At 42.9% G+C, this 24,354-nt stretch overlaps 1 protein-coding gene across 2 annotated transcripts; it reads left to right on the top strand.

Moving 5' to 3' along the window:
* Positions 1 to 1,905: 1,905 nt before the first annotated feature.
* Positions 1,906 to 23,172, top strand: tox (thymocyte selection-associated high mobility group box). Of its 2 annotated transcripts, none has more exons than XM_061296135.1 (10): positions 1,906 to 2,610; positions 11,926 to 11,991; positions 12,156 to 12,269; positions 15,087 to 15,386; positions 18,084 to 18,329; positions 19,028 to 19,261; positions 19,505 to 19,585; positions 19,663 to 20,154; positions 20,966 to 21,123; positions 21,687 to 23,172. In XM_061296135.1, the coding sequence occupies exons 1-10, from the start codon at positions 2,503 to 2,505 to the stop codon at positions 21,721 to 21,723; spliced, it is 1,836 nt and encodes a 611-aa protein (XP_061152119.1). In that variant the 5' UTR covers positions 1,906 to 2,502; the 3' UTR covers positions 21,724 to 23,172. The 2 variants fall into 2 exon arrangements, with proteins under 2 accessions (XP_061152119.1, XP_061152118.1); XM_061296134.1 differs by having other exon boundaries at positions 19,025 to 19,261.
* Positions 23,173 to 24,354: the final 1,182 nt, after the last annotated feature.

Raw genomic sequence — 24,354 nt, 5'->3', positions numbered from 1 at the left:
TTCAGAGGGGAGGAGTGCATATATGGATGCGTACATGTGGGGGATGGGCAAGCACACTATGTATATTCAGAGAGAGAGAGAGAGAGTATATATATGAGTATATACATATATGGAGATTGAAAATCTAAGGACATGCATTTTAATGATACTTTAATGGGTGTAGGCAATAAACACGAATATGCATGAGCTGCTATTTTTCCGTTTGTGTGTGTGTGCATATATTGCATACATATGTCATGCGGCTCTGCTCCAACATAGTGTAATGCTCTGTATGAAAGAAGTAAATCTGTATTTTATGTGCGTGTTTGACCATCTGTTTAACGGTGCACTGAGTGCGTCTGAGTCAGAACGTGCACATCTGTGTCGGGCAACTAACCTTCTATGTTAGCTTGAACCGAATAGCGCTCTTTCTCTTTGTTTCATCCTGTCGTTCGTATTCACCCATTCTCTTCATTGATGAAGTCAAACGTAACATATGCATTTCCTTTCTTTTGAAACTTGCGCTTCATGGTTGTCCGTACATTAGACTTTTCGTCTTAGAAATGAAACGATACGACAAAGCAGCACTGCTCATGATCAATTCTCATCACATTGGGATTTTCTATACCAGCATGGAGTCCAATGAAAGGAACAGGGGAAGACAGTCCAGTCCAGTGCAGACACCCAGACACACTGTTGTGATTGGTAATCCTTGCACCATCACGCATTAATAGCTGAACATGCACACACACACACACCATACAGAATATGGAGAACAGAGTGTACAAGCTTCCCATTGATTAGCAGAGGCAACAGAGGGTCAGGGAAAAGTTGCCCGAGCAGCACAATCTTCTCATAGTGGATGCTTGTAGGTCAGTGAAACAAGTTGAAAGCAGACAAAAAAGGAATTGTCCATTACGTGGTAAGAAACCCACAGCACGAATCAGCGTCTTCAATCTTTTGGATGATTCAATTCATCCATCTGCTCATTCCTTTGTCATACTGTGCCGATGATGCATCTTAATTGAATCGACACATGATGATGTCATGTCGAAACCATATCATAATAATAGGGAAGCTGCATTTAGAGTATGGAGACGGATGAAGTCGATCTCTATGATAGCTGCTGTATCAAAACTCTGCTACCAGCATAATAAGTATTCAGTTGTGTGTGGCTGCTGTAACAAAATACTTCAAATGTAGTATTGGGACAAAAATTGGTAAGTTATGAAATATCATGACATGCACCCAGGGACATGACGTGGTATCTTTAAGAGTTACTCAAAGCGATGTATGTAATATGGGCTATTATTTTTTTCCACCATCGTATTCGCCAATTTCCAGCAGGACATGGAACACAAAATGTCTGTGTATCCATTAGGCTCTATTCCTTGTCACCTCATTAATCACCTAGCCATGTGAACCTCTTTTTGAAACAGCTTTGTCGTCATAAATGATGTATTTCATCTATACAGTCATGAATCATGATTTGATACATGCAAGTCTGGGCTTGTTCTTTGACTAAAGGAAAAAATTGGGGAAAAAAATGAGCACAAAACTCTCGACTTTTTAAATTCCATCTAAAATTAGATGAGACGTAATATTTCAGGGCAAGTAAAAAACAACAACACATTTATCAAGTAACCTATTACTGTAAAGGATTAAAAAAGTGAAATTCGCATTAAAAAAATGGCATTCTTTATGGCTAAACTGATTTGTTTCACTAATTCATTCAGCCAGGAGAAACGCTACGAAATTAAGAAAATCAAATACAGTCTAATAATTTACAGTTGGTGAATTTTCACAATTCGAACAAACGCCACTGACAATCGCCTCTTATTTTGGTAAATTCAAAATGGTTTCCGCATCCGTCCGTTGATGATAACCCATGTTGGCTTGATGACAGGGCTCTCTTTGTATGAGTGCTCTGCCGGAGCTCCGATCAGCGCGCGCCAGCAACAGCAGCAGCAGCAGCGGTAGCAGCAGAGGCAGAGGTACCGGCACCGGCACCGGCACCGGCAGCAGCGGAGCAGCAGTGTAGTAGCAAGCAGCATTCAGTCGCATCTCATCCTGGCTAGACAAAACCTCGCGGCCATCAAGGAAACAGGTGGACATGCGTCTTACAGTGAGTTCTTCTGGCTAAAACACTTTTGCAATTTCAATTCATTCATTGACAGCGTAGACTCGGAAGTTCGTTCGGACAGTCATTGGAGCATGAAAACCGGCGTGGAGAGAAGCCCTTGTTCCAAAACTTGCGGGATTCTGTGAATGCTTCATTTCTCCCTCCTAAAAATCACCGAGAGAGAGCGAGAGCGAGAGAGAGAGAGAGAGAAAGAGAGAAAGAGAGAGAGAGAGAGAGGCAGGCGTTGGGTTTCCGGAGAGTCTCGTAGATGTTTCTCCTTACGGTTGCTCAGGGACCTCCAACTTTGTAAAAAGAACAGAAGAAAAGAAAGTCATCCGTTTATTTGAGCTGAAAGAAGCAAGCAAGCAAGCAGAAGAATAGAAGTGGATGTATATTGGGCCATGGATGTGACAGTTTACCCAGCACCTCCTCAGCCCCTGTCCGCGTCAGAGCACAGCAGACTGGGACAGCTCTCCTACCCTGAGCCAGCAGCCTTCGGAACCAACAAGGTAGGCGACGCGACACGACACGACACGACACGACACCACACGAGAGCAGCAACCTTCTTGTGTTGCTCATTGCCCCCACTTTAATGAACGGTGGGTGCATTCATCTGCCAATTAAATGCTCATTTATTAGCCTGGAATGAATGAATGAAAGCAGCTCCCATTGACCATTTTGTTCGATTCTCGCCAATATCATTTTAGGGTGCTTGAAACAGTATGGTAGATTCAAGTGCTTTGGGATTTTTGAGCACATCATTTAGGTTGGTTCATTTGTCTGAGGAGCCATTTCTCCCTCCTTGCCGAGGTGAAAGGTCAGGCAGGGTCAGAAAGCTGTGACTGACTGAGTCCTGACGTCCGTCCGTCTGCTTGTCTGTCCGTCATTCGACTGTGGTTAAGTGTGTTTCTGTACCGTAATTAAGCGCGACAGAAGAATACAGCTAACAGAGCGTAAAGCTTCACAGAGTCATTTTGCAGAAGATTCTCGGGAAAGTTTTCCAGACAGAAAAAGAAGTGCACGTACACAGCCATACATGCATGCCAGCATTCCAGCAGAAATCAAAATCATGTCAACTTTGATTTTAGTTTGTGCTGTTTTACCAAAATAAATCAATTCATTCATTCATTAACAAATAAATGAATATACTGTGGTTGTTTTATGGAGGAAAAAAATACACAACTCTTTGCTTGAGAAAAAAAACAGCAGTCTAGAAGGAAAACAAACATCATCTTGTCCTGTCATAAATTTATCAGGATTTAATTTATGGTCATCTCTTATCACAAGTCACTTTGGGATTGAGGAAGCAAAAGTCAGCTGCAGTGTTTTATTTCTCACTCTTCAAATAAGTCTCAGCCAAAGTGATTTACGACACACGTAAAACTACAGGGGTTAAATATTTGAAGCACCCAAGGAGTTGGGTCAATTTGACCCAACTTTGGGTGATTTGACCATACAAATGCATTGTTTTGTCTGTTCAGTTTTGAACCCAAATTAGGTTGGTTTTAACCTAGCATTCTATACTCTCCAAGACGAATATGTGAGTGGTTTTGGTTTGAAATGGCAAGCAAGCATCATCTGAGGTGCTTTCAGCTCTATGCACCAAGTGGAGCATCTGTTCAACGTTGTATTATTGCACTCTTACATGTGTAACTAATATGTACAGACCTCAAGAGAGGCACGGCGGAATGACACACTAGTGGCCGCCATTCCTGATTGGGACACAGCAACCAATCTTGACCCCTGACCTCGAGATGCGGGCATTCGTAGACTGCCACATTATTGTCGTTATCATCTCCGATGATAGCAAGTTGACACTTTGAATCCTTTCAACCTGCTGCTTTTATTCTGAAGAGTGGACAGGATCGAAGCATGCACAAAGGTATGCCACCCTGATGTTAGTGAGTGCGTATTTGAGAAAAGATAGAGATGGAAGATAGAGGTTGTGGATAGAGAGAGAGAGAGAGAGCGGGCTGTGTGGTTGGGGGGTAGGGAATGGAGAGAAAGAGAGAGAACGAGAGAGAGCGGGTTGTTGGGGGTAGGGATGTTGCAGATGAGTGTGGTTGTAGTGGGGGTGGGGCCACTAAGGTTTGTACTATATTTCTCTTTTGATTCATGGCTCCGTCGGTCCGATAGACGAGATCATATTACCGTGTGGGGGAACGGAGAGCGAGGAAATATAGAGGGAGGGGAAAAGAACAGCCTAGCGCAGAGGCAGCGAGACAGCAAGAGAGGAGAAGTGGCAAGAAGAAGAAACTCAATCAGAGGTGAAGAACCCAAAAAGGTTTTGTTTGGAAAAAGACTCCAGATGTGCTCATGCAAAGCTGCAGAGGGAGATTTTCCATTTCATTTGAGTGGAGACAATCCTCAACACAATTACAAGATTCCACTCCGTATCATGCATGTGATTATTAACCATGACAACCAATGTGAAGCTGAGGCTGCACAAGTACAGCAACATTCTACTTGTCTTTTAGATGACGGGATGAACGTGTCAACGCAAATGTCCCAACCGGCTGGATTTGAAACAGATTGGACTTTACCAGGTGCTATGGACAAAGTCTGTGCAATGTCAAAGTCATGTGTGCACAGAGCAGACATTCCGTCCCTTTTCTGCAATTCAAACTCTAGTGTCAGAAAAAGAAGGGGGGAAAAAAAGCAATTTGCTGTGTTGTATCCGGCTTGACTCAGCTGGTACACAAAATCGTCTCCCAACCTGGTTGGTGCTCAATTTGGTATTCAATCAGCATTCTTGCAAAAAAAAAAAAAAGGTTGCACACGCTAGGGCTGGCCGAACGAATACGGTCAAAACAGTACTCATGATTTTGTATTTTTATTGAAATCACAATTCATGCACATTTATTTCAAAACTCTCTGGTAAAACTCAACTTTAAATATCACTTGCATTAACTACTAGCAAATAAATTGGCAAAAAATAATATCAAATTATAAATAAATACACAAACAAACGCTGGCCTGCCATGTGCTCCTTGCCCACAAGGGGCAGTGTGGTGCCACGTATGCATGAAGATACGGGCTTCCGTTAAATAAAAGTATAAAAAGAAAGTTGTGACGGAACCGAATACTCTATCACTCCCAGACCTCATTGCTCATTTCCCATTTGCATGTCAATGACTGCTTGTAATAGCATTAGTGTGCGCTTTCACAACGTAGGAACTGGCCAATACACATTTAGGAAGGACATTCATCCTTTTTCTTCGATGACGAGGCTCGGCTGTGATTTGACAATAAAGATCTGACAATAGAATGAATTAACAATGGGCTAATATTCAAAAGAGTAAGACTCGCTGTGTCACAGTTGGAGGTTACGCTAGTTGCAATTAGCCATTCAATTAAGCACTGCGTTTGCACCGCCGGCCGCGGTGGCAAGTATGATTAAGAGGGAGTTTACTTTGCTAATTGATTGCTATCCAACTGTATTATTTCTCACTTGTTTGCACGTCTGCTCACTGTTCAGGTGATCGTAGGAAGAGGCGTCCTTAGAAATGGTCTCCACAATATCTGATGGAGGGAAAAATGGTTTTGAAATGCACATTTGTAATGGCGTGAATCGAACCGTGACGTCAACATGCTTCCATTTTTGCCATGCTTTTTAATGGATGCTACTGCAGGATTTTCCCCAAGTTTCCGAATAGTTACGAATCAGATGCAAGAAATGTGAGTTCTTTCTACTCGGTGAATGCGGCTGCAGCTCTCTTTGTGGATCACACCCCCTTCCCCGTAAACTAAACAGAGTCGCTCCAATACATGAGAACACATCTGATAGAGGCAATTTCCTGTGTGCTACATGTGTGAAAGGGCAACTCTGGTCCTGCTTCTCCGGACATTGTTTGGACTTCCTGAGATGGCTTTGCATTAATAGCATTCTTGGAACGTTACATATTAGATTATTACAGGGTTCTCAACCTGAGATAAAGATCGACTCCAAACCTGCATGCTGTTATCTTGGTTCAACTACAGAGTCTTATTGTGTTTCCTCAATATATATATATATATATATATAGGCAATATTTCATTGCGCAAAAGATAACAATGTGTGGAGTTTTCTGGAATATTTATATTAGAAGCTTTTTAATAACGTTTCCTCTTTAGCTGTGTGTGCATAGGAAATATTTTCATTTAAGGGGCAAAGATGAACTTTTAGCAAAGAGAAGAGAAGACCCAGTGGAGGTAATGGCATGGTTTGGGCTCACATTGCCTCTTCTTGGATAGGCTCATTTCTCTTCATTTTAGGAAAGTCAAGATGGCAGTCGCAAAATGAACTCGGAAACATTGAAAGACGGATGCAACCAGACGCTTTGGGAGATTTTTCATCAGGTAGCGTGATAAGGGCCCCAAAAACTCAAAGAGTTATCAAGGAGGGGAAAAAAGGGAAACAGTTCTAGACTAGTCAAATCAATCTCAAGAATCGAGACTTACACCCTATATTTAAAATTCCCAATAGTTGAGCTCACCTAAAATTGTGTCCGAAATAATCCGTCTTTTAAGTGGTAGTACCGTATTTTCCGGACTATAAGGCGCACTTAAAAACCTCAAATTTTCTCAAAAGCCGACAGTGCGCCTTATAGTCCGGTGCGCCTTATATATGGACCAAATAGAGAATTATGGATGGATGGAACTTGAACTTTTAAAGTTTACTGATCTATCTGACTGTTTTGTTTTGTACTTATTAAAGTAAGCTTTACATGTTTATTTTGTGTGTTGTGTGATATTAACATTACTGATATATAGTGATTGTTTTCACTATTTCAAGTTATTATGTTGTGATTGCATTCATGGTGCGCCTTATAGTCCGGTGCGCCTTATATATGGACAAAGTTTTAAAATGGGCCATTCATTGAAGGTGCGCCTTATAGTCCGGTGCGCCTTATAGTCCGGAAAATACGGTATATCGGATGCAAATGTAAACAACCTGCACCAGAAAAATCAAACTGAAATGTTCTCTCGTGTCTCATCTTCTATTTTTGATGTCATACCCAAATGCTTTTAGTTAAAAAGAGTGAGAATAAATGGAGCTCACTGTTTTAATGGGAATGTTTTCTCAAGCGTGGGTTATTGCTCTTTGAATACTTAATGGATTCAAAGCATATAATAATAATTCTGACTGACAGTGCCAGTGCATTCTTTCCTTTTTTTTTCTTTTTTACGGTAGCAATAGTGTCCAAGATAACAGATTGCCTTCCTCTTTGGTACGCATCTGTTACCACGGTTATAAACACAAGAAACTGTGATTAAAAAAAAGGGATGAGAGCAGTTGACTATGTGGCCGGCAGCCAGCCAGCTCAATGTGCTTGAGCACATTTTCGTCATTTAGTGAACCGACCGCATTGAGCTATGATTGGTCGGACGCAAGAGCAAATGTTGAAAGAATCGGTTTGCTTGATAGATTAAAGCGCTGCAATTTTAGTCGTCATTTCTGGCGCGCCACAGCTACAGTGTAGAAATGGGGAGAAGGGATCATGTCAATAGGGTGAAGGAAACCATGGCAATGGATTTGGCTTTTTCATTCCACCAAAACCATCGTGAAACTCAACATGATTGGCTCGGGTCTCCCTGCTTGCCTTTAACTGGAGACTGGTAGAATAATTGCAATTATTCTAATGCTGAATCACATGACAAATGACCTGACAAGGTCGAGTCATAAACGTGAATATAGTTCAACTATTTCATTTGGTTTCCCCTACATGGAAATCAAAATAACCCGGACTCTAGTGAAGGCTTGTAAAAATCTGACCTAGTTCCAACCCTTAAAAAAATAGCGAGCTTCTGCAAATCCTTTATTCTGCTACTGCTGCTGCGATGTGACGATCACTCTTGTGTGGAAGTTACGCACACACACACACACGCACACAATGCTGTATCTACTTCATCATTCATTTGCCGACACAAATATCCTAAATCTGCACACGCTTGGGCCTGTGAATTTACTGTACATTAGGCGCTGGCAAGCAGGAATAGTTTAAATAGGATCATCATTTCTCCAATGTAAACTGCCAGACTTTGTGTCAGCTATCTGTGTTTTCAAAAAATGCTTGTTTTAAGAGTTAAAGTGAGTCAGGCAGCTTTGGTTTTGACTTTGCATGTCGTATTGTACTTTTGGATATATTTAGAGTTCCTTCTAGTAGTTAACTGTATTTTCTACATATTATTATATACATTGTCGTCACCATTATTTTCATGAAGGAAGAAATGAAGTTTCTCTGGTTGGGCCTGGTGTTTATTAGAACGGAGGCCGCTTTTTGAGGAAGTGCGGCAGTCAAGTCCCAGCTGTTAACGTGACCTTACCCTAAATGCCAATCCCGCATCGTATTTTTGTCTTCATCGCAAACTCTCATAATCCAAACTAAATTACAACCCGTCTGTCCACGTTGGCTGGGATTTTTATAAGGAGGCGTAACGCCAAGAACCCCTCCACCCACACTGCAAATGTTCATTGATGACTGGGTGACTCCGAGCCACGTCGCTTGTTCACGGACGCAACTAAAAACATTTTTCTTTTTTTTTAGTTGAAGCGCAAGGATGCAGAGATGCAGAGATGAGGGTCTTCTAGTTGCGGGGGGGGGAGATATGCCAAGGGGAACAGATGGAGGGAGACAGAGCGCTGCCAGAAGAGACTAATTATCAGAATTTAATTTCCCAAACAAACATATTGCAATCAAATCATGTAACGCAATCATTGGTGCATTTTGGTGGGCCGTACGCGTGACAATAACTTGCATCGGTTCAATTGTTGGAGAACTTGCTAAAATGGCGTTAGGGTTGCGTCTGCTGATTCACAAACGCATTGCATCTTTACACATATTCAATGCACGCACAACAATAAAAAACCTGGATTTGAAAACCACAAATATATTTGCGGGGTGGAAAAAGACATGAAAATCGCGGGCGCATACGTGGGAAAAATCTCTCGCCATAAATATATATACGGCTGTTTCATTTGTCCATTTTCCATTTGCACGCATTGAAGGATAAACATCATAAATTGCGTACACACATTACACACTACACTCAGTGAATCGGGGGTTGGCAAATAAAAATGGTGTTTATATTGTTGCCGTGGCGACCAGAAAGCTAAACAAAATGTTGAGCTGACCTATCACAGCTGTGTGAATCTCTTCTCTCAGTCAGTCAGTCAGTCACTCACTCATTTGCACGGGCACGCTCAGTCAGCCATTTCTGCCTGGGCTAAGTTGATTTATCTTCTCTAATGCACTTTAGAGTAAACTGAAATCTATGCAATCCAGACCAGCCAAATAAATTGAGACAAACCCTTGAGGGTTCAACTCGGTCTCGGGCTATTTGCACGTCTGCCCATGTCTGATCCTGGTTTCATTTCAGGACGCAGCTTGACAACAACAACAATAAGATCATTATGGTTGGTGGGGGAACATCTAAAAGTAGATTTGCATCTGTTTGAAAAGATTTCATTCGGTTTCCCTTTTGAAGTGGAAAAGGAATAAAACGGTTTGATGAATGCTCGATTTTATTTTGCGACTTGACTCCAAAGTTGTATTTTGCAACTATTTATCAGGTGTATGTTTCATGTATGAAAACCTTCCCCGGTTCTCCCTTTTCCATTGTCCTTCTTTGTCATCCTAATAGTCTCTCTCCACCTTTCTCCCCCTTTTCTCCCCCTTAACTCCGACCCTGACCCACTTAACTGGCTGCTTGTTATTCAAACCTTTGCTTTCCCACACACACACGCACACCCACGTGCACACACACGTGCACACGCACTCATAGACGTGCACACAGATGATGAAAGGCTGGCATGAAGGCAGAAAGAGACATCAACACAAACCTACATCCTTTCCACTGTCATGTTTCAGGAAAAAGAAAATGAAGAGAAAGACATTGGTTTGTAGGTCCCTGCTAATATAATTGTATCGGTGCATTTCAAACTGGAGCACAATATGCTACTCTTTTCAAAATGTTAATTGTGGCAGTATCACCTTTCAGGAAAAAGTCAACTCATTAACATGGCATCTTTGGACTGATGAATAATTTGAGAAATAACTTGAAAATCAAAGTCAAAGTCAGCTTTATTGTCAATCTCTCCACATGTCACAACACACAGAGACCGAAATTACGTTTTTCTCTATCCCACGGTGACGAGACACATAACACGATAGACATACAAGTACGCGACACAATATAAAAACAAGAAGGCAAAATTCAAACAATCAATAGTAAGAGTGATGAATAAATAATAAATAAACAGATAACACAATAAATAACGGAGCCAGCAAGCATAGCGCAAAAGTAAAAAACATCATAAACAAAAAGGCACAAACAATAAATAATAAGAGTAATAATAAATAATAATAATGGGAGATTTGTTGAAAATATGAAATTGGCCAAATGTGGACGTAAGAGCTTTCCGCACGATGGGATTGATCAAACCTGCACTGCCTGCTTTTGCATCTTAAAATAGCATTTGCGAAAGGCAGCTGCAAGCAGTGTCCGGCGCAGGCCAACTGACTGGCATGTGGAGAACCTTTCCACTCGTGTAAACATGCACCTCCTCCAAAGAAAGCAGCCGTCTATTTTATATTTAGTTTTATTATTTGACATTCTGTCTATTGTTTTCATTTGGAAGCTTTTGAATGATGGACGTGTCTGTCTGCCCATCCGTCTCCATTTTCAGCTCGTCCTACAGGGAAGTTTTTTTTCGGCAAGTCGTATGTATGTTAGGTTCATTCTAAACTGTAAGTGATTTTTCCAGTTCTGTATCAGCCTGATCCCAATCCTCCTTGGGGTTTCTGTTGGCTCTGTAAACCTACACCACCCTATTTGCATAATAGCTGGCAGTTGGCAAATGGATGAGGCAGTTACACCTGTGTTTGTGTGCGTGAACACACACATGAGATTGTTTTACTTCTCCCCACCTGTTCAAACTAGGATCCACGTGTCTGTTTTCCAAGCAAAACATATTTGAATATTTTCACGAGATCAAGCGCTGACAATCAAATGATTGCTTGTTTTGTGTTGTAGTTCGAATTTTTGCTGTGAAAGCAAATTTTTTATGTGTGTAGCCTTAATCCACGTCACTCTGACTTGTCCCGGCAGTTTTTGTGAGACTGTTCAGCGCTCGCCACAGTGTGTCTGTCACACATCAAAGTTTTACTGCACTGCAGGCCCAGGAAAGGAGAAGTCCAATATTGCCACAGTCACACCATAAATAGATGTGGCAAAAATAAGAAAGTAAAGATGACATTGAAATTTGACGGGTGTCATTTCAACTCCTAATTATATGTGCTTTGCTTATTTTGAACATGCATGTATTTACTCGATGGCTAATGAAATGCTTTACATGACAACAAATACCGAATCAAATTTCGAGTAGACTCTTGGCTTCTCACATCTGGTATACACCCAGCAATAATATTTCAGCCTAGGTGATGCCAATATAATCTACAAAGGTCTGGCCAGAAGTGTGAGAGCATTTCAGTTTTTTTTTTTTTCAAAGTCAAAGTCTGCTTTATTGTCAAGACAAGAGAAAATAAGAATTAAAGATATAGTCCCTATAAAGAGCAAATGGAGGACAAAGTCTCTGTGATGGCTGTGATGGGGAAGGGGGGGTGGCAACACAGATCTCCATAAAAGCTGTCATTATCTTGAGCACATTTTGTGGCGCCTTGCATGCAAGAATTTGTCCAGCTTTGCACTTGGTAATATGCAAAAAAAATGCTTTTCAATTCCAAATGAATATTTTCGATGCCTGCATTTATCTGATCACTCTAATGACTGTGTGTGAGAGTTTTCATCGTATGACATTCGTGCTTGTCCTGTCTTCCCTGCAGTTGGAAGGAGACACCATGTTCCTGAATATGCAAGAAACGGGCCTTGACTACGTTTCAAACAACCAGGTTGGTGTTATTCACCAAAGAGTTAACATCCAGTTCAGGAAAAAGTCAAAAGATGTGTGCTGTTAGAATCGAAACATACTTGCTGTTCCTCTTGGTGTTTTTATTTGACCTTTGACCTTCTTCTGGCCTCTTTTTTCTCTTTTTTTGCTTTGCGACTCCTATAGTTTCGTGTGCCGCAGCCCCCTCAGCCCCTGAGCAAGGTGACACCTCCTAACCCTTCCTCGCAGCACTGGCGGAGAGACGCCGTGCACTTGCCCGAGACACACCGTCTGCCTTGGGTGATTGCACACAAATGCCCCCCCCCCCCCACACACACACACACAAACAGTCATGAACCAGTATCCTAATATTTGATGATGGTGTTATTAGTGAATCAAACATTAGATGATGAAATCCTTTAGAAATAACCGAACTACCAAAAGTAATTGAAGACAGAAAGTATGAAAACAAAATTTTGGATTCAAGCACAAAGCCTAACAATCCACTTTTAAGAACGACTGCAGCGTAGGTAAGTGAGTTGATTTAAGTTGCTATGTCAAATTCTGGCTAGCATGGGAAAAAAAACAAATTGACAGAGCGGCCGCTTGTATCTCAATGCACAAGTGGACTTTACAGCAAAGCATTTTTTTTGTCGAAGCTCTCGCACCTGTTTGATATTCAAACAACACATTTATATATGCTATTTATACCCACTTTACAATGTACAGTACACATAAATTGTTAAAGCTCCATTTGGCTTCATTGACTTCAAGATGCAATCAATCAAGGCAAGTGTCCCAATTCAATCGGACAATACATTATTTTGCCCATCCCTAGTTCTTGCCACTTGCTTGCAAGAAATGTTTCTCTCTCCCAAGCTCTCATGAGTTTGCTGTTTCTAGCCTGTAGTTTACCTCAAACAAATGATTTGACAGCAGAGAATGGTGTTGACAATGGAATGAAAGAAATGTCAATCAGGCTTTCATCCAATGCGCAGCGTCTCTATGCACAAACAATTTTGTTGAGCTTCAAAGAATGCTTTGAGGTCCACCCTGAGGCTAATCAGCCTTTACCATCAGTTTAAAATAAAGTAGATTCCCTTGAGAACGAGACACACACACTGACAAAATCAGATGGACATTTTTTTTTCTTTAGTCCAACATAAACAACATTCACTTGATCAGATCTAAAAGTGCAGTTTTGCGACCATCTGGTCTTCTGGTGCTGAAAACATGGACTTGTGGGAAATGTGCAAATAATGAGAACACAACATAAGTAAAAGGACTTAATCCTGACTACATTAGTCTTTCTGGAAGCTCCCAGCAATGGCTTTTGTGTCCAAATGAATGGAAGAGGAGAGAGACAAGGGGCGGTAATTTATGCACAACACGAAGACGTGATTGAACGCACACAGTCGACAGACTGGCAAAAAGTGTCATTTGAGCAGAGGACATTACAGTTCGACTTGTTGCTTTTCCAAAGACGGACGGGCCTTTTAAGCTCACAAATGACATGGAAGGAGGACAGGGTGAACTTGGTAACGTTGTTGAACTGATGACTGACCGACCAGGCTGACAAGTTTAACTTAGGTCATTGATGGCAAATTTCTTTAATGACCTCACTGTTAAAGGGAAGTCATTAAGCAGCAAAATGGAATGACTTGTTTATATTCCATCACATGGGGCGGCCATTTTGCATCACAATTGCCAGGGCTCTGGTCAGCGACGATTACATGAATTAACCCTTGATTTGTCTGGAGGGCTGTTTTTCGTCGAGTTCAATAATTAGCCGAAAAGAACGAAGCGCAATAGGACTGGGTGCTGGCTGAGTGTGCTTCAAAATGATTGACACATTATTTGGTCACGCCATCCATCTCTTCAATCTCTGACTGGCCATCTTTGTCACAATGTGACAAGTTTCAGAAAAAAAAACAAATTAGATGCCTAAAATGGGGCCAGCTACAGTTCAACTTCCTCGTAATGAGCTTGACTGTTTATGAAGAGCAACTGAAGTGACACATAGTAGCTCCTCTATAAACATACATGTTCTATTTTTTTCTTTTGTATGTATCGCTCAGCTTTCATTGTGAGATGAGAAATCTCCTCTTTGCACTGTGACCGTTTATTCCACAGTGCCCATATCCATCATCCAGCAAGTCATGCATCTCAGCAGTCAACATTGCATTCGGTTTGGCAAAAGCGTGAGAGAGATGAAAGAGAAATCATGGATGAGATTAGAAGAGCAAGGGAACCAACGAGGGGCTAGAAGGATGGTGAGAGATGAGGAGCAAAAGAGTCTGAGAGAGAGACTGGTGTGGCCAGCCAAGCAGAAAAGCTGTCAGTCTCTATAAAAGATCTCCTCTGTCAGATTAGTATGAGAGGGCTTCTCCGACGCTGCCTCTTTCTTTTAACCCTCGTGTCTCTCACTCCTCTCCTGCGCAATTCTCTCACTCCATTTCACTTGTGCTCTCAGAATAATCAAGCGCGTATAGTTCTCCTTCAGCGTGTCGGAACTTGAATGTATTTTCATATAAATGGCTGTTTTTGTCTTTCTTAAGGATGATCCTATCATTAGTGATGATGACTGGGAGAAAGAAAGAAATACTACAAGACAACGTTATTATGACTATGTTTACATCCCGCTCGTTATCGTTTCCGGCCGTAACGTTTCATGACAGTGTGGTCACTTGTCGTACGCAATCTTGGGAATGTTCATTTCTCTCACGATAGAGCCAATGCCCCAAGTCATCTTACAGTTTCCCTATAAACCAAACTGTTTGTGGTGGTTTGATAGAAGAAGAAAAAGAATCCATTTTCCCCTGAAAAATACAATAAAATAAGAACGAATAATGGCTTTGGGTCAAGCGAAAGATGAAATTCAGATTGTGGACAAAATCAGGTCTGCTGTGGTTAAGGATTTCTCTGGTTTCACTTCCCGCCCTCCAAAAGCATATGCCCGAGGCTGATGCTTCCTTCCCCGGTTTCAATTTGTTTTCCATCGTTAGATTTCCGACTATAGGACTGAATGTATGTATGTATGTATATTGCAGTTTCATTAGCCATGTTGACAACTGGATTGTAAAAAATGTGACTGAACCTATTCCCTCTTGTCTTCAGTCCTACTCAATGGGTGCTTTGGGTGATGAAGACTTCCACATTCCACCCATCAACCCCCCTACACTTCCAGACCACATGCTGCCTCCTCATCTGCCCCACGATTCCTCCACTGGACCCTACCGACCTCTGGATAGCAACAGCAGCGGCGGCGGCAACTCAGCTCCTCCACACCACCCCTACCAGCTGCAGGGTATGAATCGGGCCCGAATGCCTGCCAGTCAGGAAGGAGCGTCCATGCTGAAACAAGACGGGGGGACATACAGCCCAGATGGCTCAGCCATGACCAATACTCTATCAGTGGTGAGTGAGTGAGAGGCACAATGGCATTTTGCTTTTATTGTGATAGCTCTTATTATATGAGTCAAAACTTCTGCGACCCTGAAAAGAAAAAACACTACCGAAAGTGGAAACAACAACATAATTTTGAATTAGGTGATGTGCCCATCTTTTCTTTCGTTGATACTTCCTTTTCATTCCAGTTCTACTCATCAGTCTCACCTTTTAATACACATTTATTGCACTGGCCCGACACTGACTGTTTATCCGAGTTCTTTCCCTTTTCTGTCTGTCTGTCTTTCTTTCATTTCTTGCTTTTATATCCCCTTGCTACTATACATTTACTGCCAGTCTATGATTTATGGTTGCCTAGCAACTATGCCTAGCTCAGCCTGATGGAGGTGGAGAGAGCAGTATAGCGATTCCAGTCATTGTGTGTTTCCAAGGTAAGACAGTTCATATTAAGGGCTTTGACGTATTTGTAATGATTCAGAGATAATTGTGTTGTGAACTAAAAGCACTTGAATTACCGAATTAGAGCAGAGCTGAGCAGAGCAGAGCACCAGTGCAAGGTGCTGACCTACAAATTGGGAGAAGCTCAAGGGCATTTTTGATACATGGACAGAAGGAGGAAGAGGCAACCTTCAAATGAAAGATATTTTTGTGTCATTATTTTTTTTTTTATAAATGTTCACAAATATGGATATTTTTGACAATCAGTTGATTGACAGATGATTTAGGAATTGATCGATGCCTATCATGGCCTTTTTTTTTTTAATCTATTGTACAGTTAGGTCCAAAAGAAATGTTACCTTTTCAAAAGGCAATTTTACAACCCTTTCACTGTATATTTGAACACATAGCCAATTTTATTTGATAGCACGTGTGTGTGTCAAGTGTCATAATCATGACAATGGAACAAATTGAGCACTCAATGTGCGTTTTGGCCAAGTTTGAGGCTCAAGCCACCATATGCGAGCAAACCACAGCTCATATTTTCCACTCCATTATGGCGTTCACACAAATGTGTCATTGTGACGTTTGGGGTTGCATCGAAATAGCACATATGTATTCAGAGAGCGCAGCCGCTAATCAACTTGTGGTAATGTGTTCCCAAAAGGGCCACAGCACACCATGCGTGCATCCGCTACTAGGCGTCAGCTTCGTAAGTGCCAACGTTTGTATCGACCTACATTCATGGAGATATATGCCATATGAGGTGTCAATGTTCCACCAGACATTAGGTACCATCGCTTTTGTTTTCCTCCGAAAATGTAACGCGGTGATGACTCACTCATATGACACTGATTAGTGCGAAAGCAATTTATGAGGCCACAATCTATTTGATTTATTACTATGATTATTTCTAACCTTTCCTTTCACTTTTATTGTCAAAATGTGAAAGCGGTCGCTCTCATGTGTATCAATGAGGTCAGACGTGCAGACATTTTGTTGTCAAGATTTATTATTAAATTCATTGTCTCTGGGGGCGGCAGTTGTTTTGAAAGACAACAGCCACCGCGCACTAAAAGATGACTGCCTTGACACACGTGGGCCAATTCAAGTGTACGAAGCCATGTAAATAGCAGTCAAACAAATTGTAAAGAAGGTGGATGCATTGCATAGGGAGGGAGGCATTATAGCCATGGGTAATAAAACTATATTGATGTACTTGCGCATGACTATTAACAGATGAAATGAATGACTCGAGATAGCCTGTCTTCGCGGCAGGTTGCCCTGTTGCCATGGTTACATGAGATGTTTCTGTTGGAGAGGTCACGATGAGCCACATTTGAGTCAGTATATTGCCGTTTGATCTCATACAGTACATGTTGCACTTGGATTTGTATTTTAAGTGGGTTGGAGCTCACAAGTTCTTCTTTGAGATTTTCTGTTTGATTTGAATGTAAATCAGGCATTTCTTGAATGATCTTATCGTTCTGTATCTGAAGCGTCGTCATCTTTAAATAGCTCTGCTCATTTCGGGTCAGAAAGGCGCAGTTGTGGTATTTTTCTGCCCGGGCAGATTTTCACATCCACCTGTCATTTCTGCTGTTTTGTTCCAGCTATGCGCTCCGGGTGGAGAAAATCTCAAATGTGGGCATTCCCTGTCAAATCCGGTCTTCGCTGTATTCTCCTTGTCGACTTCTGGCGCACTTTTATCGTTTTTCACAGATTTCAATGTTATTCACACGTTTGGAGAAAAGTACCTGTTTGGTGTTTGCACATTCATTCACAGCTGATGTGAAAAGTGTCAGGCACTTTAAAAAGGACTTGGAGCTCAGGCAAAAGAAGAGCAGAAACACAAACCCAGTTTGATTCCGTATTGAATTGATTTCAAGTAGCCCTGCGATTGGCTGGTGACCAGTTCAGGCTGTTTTGGAAGATGAACGAATCATATCAAGTAGAACAGACCAATAGGGGCCGTGCTCAGGCAGTTCCATAGTTGATATCATAAAAATGCGTTCATCATTTAGGTGTCATGTCTGTCTGACTTCCTGTTTCCATTAACCCTTTGTCCCGGGCTCCCCCAAACTGTTGAGTGGGTGGGGGGGCTGGAGAGTGACATTTTAAATGTTGTTTTGATTGCACCATATCAAGCAGTGACTGGAAGAATAATTCTGTTTATCAACTGAAGTTAGATCATAAAGTTGTAAAAGTGTCAAGTGTCAACTTGAAACTTGCTCCAATTAACCGTGGTAACTCGTTGCCTTCACGCAGATGCAGCAGATGGTAAACTCGGACTCCCGCTTCACGAGCAGCCAACAGCCCATCGAAGCGGCGCTCGGACCCAAAAACCCATCAGGCGTCAACCAGGCCGCTCAGCTATCGACCATCAACCAAACCCAGCTGGGACTCGGTGGAAACTCGGTCACCCACAATTCTCCATCCCCGCCCGGAAGTAAATCGGCTACGCCGTCTCCGTCCAGCTCAGTACATGAGGACGACAATGATGATGGATTCAGGGTAAAAAAAAAAAAAAATCACACACACACACACTGAATAGTGCCAACACCAATCAGCTCTTTTGTGTGCGATGTGTGTGTGTGCCCGTGCACGCGTGAGATAATACGCTGCACATGAAGTAAATGTAAATCAACTCCCTCTCTCCCTCTTGGGTGAGACATGTTATTGCTGATATTCTGAGGAAATGAAACAATTACAGTTCTGTGGAATAATATTTACCAGCTTTTTCCTCCCTCTCTCTTCTCCCTGGGTATTATGGGGAAAACGAGAAGGTAATATTGGCTTTAGGCAAGGTGGAAAATTGCTTTTTTTAAAATTCCCTTCCGCACCTTTAAAAGGTGGCTGCTTACGTCAAGCTGTGGAGTTTTTTGCTCACGTTTTAATGATAGCTTTTTGGATGAGATGACCAGGAAATACTTTTCTTTTAAAAAAAATTCACAGTTCACGTAATGACTGGATATCCTTAGGAAATGATGAACGATAGTTGAAATGAAACAAAAGTACAGCGTATAGAGGAGTGATTCCAAATGAATCAAAATGCCGTTTGCTGACTGTGATTACTGTCATAGTTCCAAATTTGTGATTCCACACAAGAATTGCATACCTATGGAAATATTTGCAAAAAAAAAAGGTTCTGGAGAAAGCATATTATCTCTCTCTATGTATATTTGTTGACCAAGGTCATCCTTGTTTAGCAGGGCAATGGAGGTGAGAAACGACCAGCATCGTTTGACATCTCCAAGAAAGCCAAGACACCAAAGAAGAAGAAGCGAAAGGATCCCAATGAGCCAGTGAAGCCAGTGTCTGCCTACGCCTTGTTCTTTCGAGACACGCAGGCCAACATTAAAGCCCAGAACCCCAACGCCACCTTTGGGGAGGTATCAAAGATCGTGGCCTCCATGTGGGATGGCCTGGGAGAGGAACAGAAACAGGTGAGGTGGTTATTGCCCCAGCAAAAATCCTAAATGTCAATCCCTTCACCTTCCATTGCACAGAATAACCTACATCATTTCCTTTTGGACAATTTGACAATTAGTGAAGTAGTTGCCGATCAATTGGAGAACACGCGTGTCAGCACTGACATTTCTGTCATTGTATGTGGCGTGCTTGTTAGTTCAATTACATGCAAAAAACGATTTGAGTGGAAGCATGGAATGTTCTCTTTGTGCCTGAAGGTCTATAAGAAGAAGACGGAGACCGCAAAGAAGGAGTATCTGAAACAATTGGCCGCCTACAGGGCCAGTCTGGTCTCTCAGGTACAGCGCAGGCGCACACACACATTGCGATGCCTTCCGGACATGACAACCAAGCGATTGTCTCTTCGGTCCTTCAGAGTTACAACGATCCTGAGATGAAGCCGCCCCCCTCTTCCTCCTCCCCCTCTTCCTCCTCCTCCGCCTCAATGTTCACCTCCAAGGCGTCCGTCTACGAAGGGCCGCACCCTTCCTCCGGCTCGCTCGCCCACCAGCACCCGGGCATTTACATGGCGTACCCTCACCCGTCCAACCTCAGCCACCATCCCTCCAGCCCCAGCCTGGGACACCCTCACCTGGCCCCGCCTCACGCTCAGATTCACCCGCAGCTGCACGGCCTGTCCTCCAGCGGGACTGTGCCACGGCACAGTTTGCCTCACCCGGGAGCTCTGTCCCTCGGCGGCGTGGTGCAAGCCTCCACCCCGCCTCACCAGGTCAGCCCCCCGCTCCACAGCCAGGCTCACCTGGGGGGGCTGCACAGTCCGCACCATCACCATCACCAGCAGCAGCAGCAGCACCAGCAGCTCGGCGCTCACTCGCTGGGAATGACGCACTCTCCGGCCATCACGCAGGTCAGTGCCTGGAACCATATTCAGTCAAATTCTTGCTCTTTGAAGAAAAGAGATGAGCGGGCATCGAAAGAGCGCTCCGAGATTTTCCAAATTTGATACATTGGGCAACATTGAACTATTGCAGCATCAAATGGATGAAGGTAGCAAGCGACGGCGATTCCCCAGCCGACACATTAGCGTCAAACCAGCTTTATCTTTCAAAAGATCCGATCTTCTCTCACTTCTCTGGGAAAATGGTGTGCCTGTGTATGGATTGGCCCCCAAAAAGAGGACGAGAACAATGTCGCAGAGCTCCAAACTTTTTCTTCTTCTTCTTCTTCTTCTCCGAGTGGCGAGTGAGGGGAATCGTGTGGGGGGAGGGAAAGACGGAGAGACAAAAGAGGCAGATGGGGTCTTTGTGAAGGAGTGAAGGAGAAGAATTTGCTCAACAAAGGATGAATAGGTGAGGTAGAGAAGGAGAGGGGGAGACCCCAACCACCTGCTGTCCTCCTCTTTCACACACACAACACTCCGATTAACTTCCCTTTCAGCCTCCTTTCTCTGGCCGTGAGCACACACAAACACACACACACACACACGCAGGCAGGCACACACATCTATTCCACGGCATTGGCTGATTTTCCTCTTCAAGTATCTTGCCATTAGAGACATGAACTCCTGTTCTCCTCCCTCTCTTATCTCCTCATCCCGCACACTCCAAACTGTGTAACTATTTTACACCCACAAAACTTTGCGGAACACGACGTCCGCCGCTCGCTGGCCTTTCTCGGAATGCTTGTTCACTCCCTTCTTTTATTTGATTGCATTGCAGGCCTACTCCCTCCAGCCGGAGTATCAGCCAATCGGAGGGGGTCTGATGAATAGCGGCGGAGGGGTAATGTCATCATCAGTGGACTACCACCAGCTGAGTCGACACATGGCCGGCCATCACCCGTCTCTTGACTGGAGCGCTGATTACCATGGCAACGGGTAAGTGTTCAGGGAACATCACAAGTCCAAGGAAGTGTGCCTTGTGTCTATTGTTGCATTCCACACTGCTGGGAAGTCAGATGACTGATTTGGGAGATGGATGCAGATTGGCAGGGGGGGGGAAAAAAAATCTAAAAAATCAAACCACAGCTAATATTTTTTTATTTTTAATGGCCGTGAGCAAACACGTGAAAACTGGGCCAACACGTCATTGTGTTCCAGCCCAAGGTAAAAAAAAAAAAAAAGCTAACGTAATGGTATACATATTGGCTGTGTCCGTAAATGCACACTGTGCGCTATTATCCGTTTTGTAGGGGTGTCCGAATGTCCAGGGAGCCTCAAAACCACCCACAATGCACTTGGAAAATAGTGCTCATTGATAACCACTCAAAAGTTGAATATGCATGCACAATGGATTACGAGCAGGAAAAGATGTCTTCCGCCCGTATTCCGAAACATTGTGAAGTCAAATGAAATCATGAATTCAAGTTCTAAGATGCACCAAATGAAGGTTTGCTTACTGTTGTTTCTTTTTCTCCTCAATGTTGTCTTCTGTCCTCCAGAGGTCCTCAGCGAGATAAAACTTTGTACCAGAGTTAATTCGAAACCAAACGTCATCGACATCCTGCTTTTGCCAGTGCGGGACCTCAACGAGAGCCAGGCACTCAAGTGAACTTGGGGCACGGCCCCCACGAACCAGACAAAAGTCCTGACTAAATATTTGTTTAGCCGGAATGATATACCGTAGAGTACATACAGTCCAGCTGACAGCAAATAGGCGAAACTAAATGGAGCATGTGTATAGCGGCGCCACTTTCCCGTATCCTTGAGAGGTAGGACCGGCGGTCAAGAGACCCGACGACGTCCTGCTCCTGCACATAGATGACTTAGACTGGTTGAATTCGATCTGCTACTTCAACGTATATCGATTTGGACTGAAAGGATGCGTTCCACAAAGGAGAGCTTTTCAGTCTGGGCTCACAAGAGCGAAGCTTGTATATAATGGAATAGATGAGCTCTTACAAAGCCATTGTTCTAGCCAACTGCTACAAAGGAATATTAGGGTCACACTGTTCAAAAAAAAACAAAAAAAACCTTTACAATTAACATCCAACAATATTACTCGAATAATGTGGCCATTTTCCATCACAATTGAATATTTTTCCCTTCCACTCCAACTTCACGATTGTTAAACGGTGTCTTTATTTTCGGACATTTCTTGTATTATATTTTTGTATTTTCAGTGTGGCCCTGACACTCCCTAAAAGTCCATCCTACAGAGAAAAAAAACTTACTTTTCTCTTTCTTTTCGTATAGTTGGACTGGATTAGCAGTTCTAAAAAAGCTCCGAAGAGCGCTTGTATAAAGCCGTAATGTAATTGTTCACGGTGTCCCTTTTTAAATCGGGTTCATTGGTTTTCTTTCCCTCCATCACAGTAGAATAGTACGGCTGCAGCCAAAGTAAAAAGAGCACAGCACACACAAGCCCACGTTGTTCTCTCACATCTGTTGGGCACAAATCCAGTGCCAGTATTTTAGTCCTTGAAATGTCAAATAATTATGAGGGGGAATTCAAAGGTTTATATGATGACAGCTCCTTCTCCATGTATACATACGTATGTCTGTCTGTTTCCAAAATTGATTTGGACCCTAAATTCGAGTGTGTGTGTGCGTTGGTGAGTGAGTGAGTGAGTGAATGAGTGAGCGAGCGAGCGAGCTGAAGTGGAGTGGTTGATAGTGCTGCATGGTCTCTCTTGGCATCGCTACTTCTCTGTGCACAGAGGCTATTTATGAACCTATAACTATTGCGTTGTTGACTGTGTTGAAATGTTTTTAATCACGTTCTGTTTTCGTGTTAATGACCAAGAGAGCGACTCTTTCTCTCTCTCTTGCTCACCTTGTATCTTTTTTTGTATTTTATGTGGGGGTTTTGGCAGATAAAAGGACTGACTCTGGGCAAGAAACATGAAGATTTTCTTATTTTTAGATTCTAAAACTGTGTTTGAGAATAAAGTCAGCGCTGCATTGATGTGCAGTCGTTCCTCCCGACTCTTGATGTTGTTTTTCTTATATCACAGTAGCAATGGTATGTATCTTTCGTTTTTATTCGAGCTTTTGCACTTGAAATGAAGATGGGATTGAGCACATGAAGATACCCCGCAGCTCTAGTCAGCAGATTTTTTTTACATGGTATTTTTGAGGTTTGACAGGTCTTTAACTGGACTCATCCATCCAGAGCTCCAGTTCATGGACAAAGAGGTAAACACTGCCCTCTAGTGGCAAAAAGTAGATACTGCAGTTCCTGAATCCATCCATCAGGTATGTGGAGTGACCCAGATGAATAATAATTACGTGCAGGTACCTCCTCCCCATTCTTCTCCAAATGTCAGTGGTATGTGGGGAGAAATCTAGGAAATATTACATTCTAAATAAGATCCTCTCTAATACCTTGAAGAGGTTGATACGCAACATTTCTTTTATGAACACCACTTAAAACATGATTTGAATTCCAAAAGTTCTTTCTGAGCATTTTGATGATCTTTTCTGTATCTTCCTAGAGGTTTGAGCAACTACCGGATCTTCTTTTCTAGTGCTGTGGGTTCTCGGCTGGAAGTTTTCTCAGGGAGCACCAGCCTCAACTTCCTCCTTGAAGAGGAGCCACTTTCCTCCTCCAGGTACTCCTGCTGCAGCAGAGGAGAGGTGGTGGCCTTTGCACTGCCTGATGAGGATGCGCTCTGTGTGGACGCACCTTCTGGAAAGACATCCGCAGCCAGCGTGCTTACTCCAGACACGGCTTGAACTTCCATTTCAGGCCTTCCAGCGACAGATTTGCTGTCTAGCAGACCGTCTGTTGCAGTCCCATTCTCGCTCTTAAAACAATCTAAACTTTGAGATGCCGCTATTGGCAATTCAGATCCAGAGGCCAGAGTGCAGAAGCCTTCATCTAGTCTTGGGTCTGACTTCTCTCTTGGTTCAAGAGTAGAGCTGTCAAGTGGGCTTTGGGAGAGAATTGGGTGAAGAGAAGAATTTACTGATGCATTGGGTTCGAGTCCTCCAGGCAGGGAAGCGTGAAGTGGAGCAGTCTGCAAAGAATTGTCCTTTTCTGCATTTGCTAGAAGAGCTGTCCCGGGGGATATGAAGCCTTCTTGCAAACTATTTGAAGCTCCACTTAAATACATGGACCTACTACCTAGCATCTTAGGTGACGTAGGAGCAGGAGGTACCAGTGAG

The sequence above is a fragment of the Syngnathus typhle genome, linkage group LG13 (genome assembly GCF_033458585.1).
Source record: "Syngnathus typhle isolate RoL2023-S1 ecotype Sweden linkage group LG13, RoL_Styp_1.0, whole genome shotgun sequence".
NCBI classification, from domain to species: Eukaryota; Metazoa; Chordata; class Actinopteri; order Syngnathiformes; family Syngnathidae; genus Syngnathus; species Syngnathus typhle.
Note: the sequence above shows the minus strand (reverse complement) of the source record. Positions and strands in the feature narration are given on the sequence as shown.

Excerpts from the sequence above, each read along its gene's own strand:
- tox (XM_061296134.1), top strand. The coding sequence starts at position 2,503 with ATGGATGTGACAGTTTACCCAGCACCTCCTCAGCCCCTGTCCGCGTCA. Across the intron at positions 11,992-12,155 it reads ACTACGTTTCAAACAACCAG|TTTCGTGTGCCGCAGCCCCC; the intron begins GTTGGTGTTATT and ends CGACTCCTATAG. Across the intron at positions 20,155-20,965 it reads ACTCTCCGGCCATCACGCAG|GCCTACTCCCTCCAGCCGGA; the intron begins GTCAGTGCCTGG and ends ATTGCATTGCAG.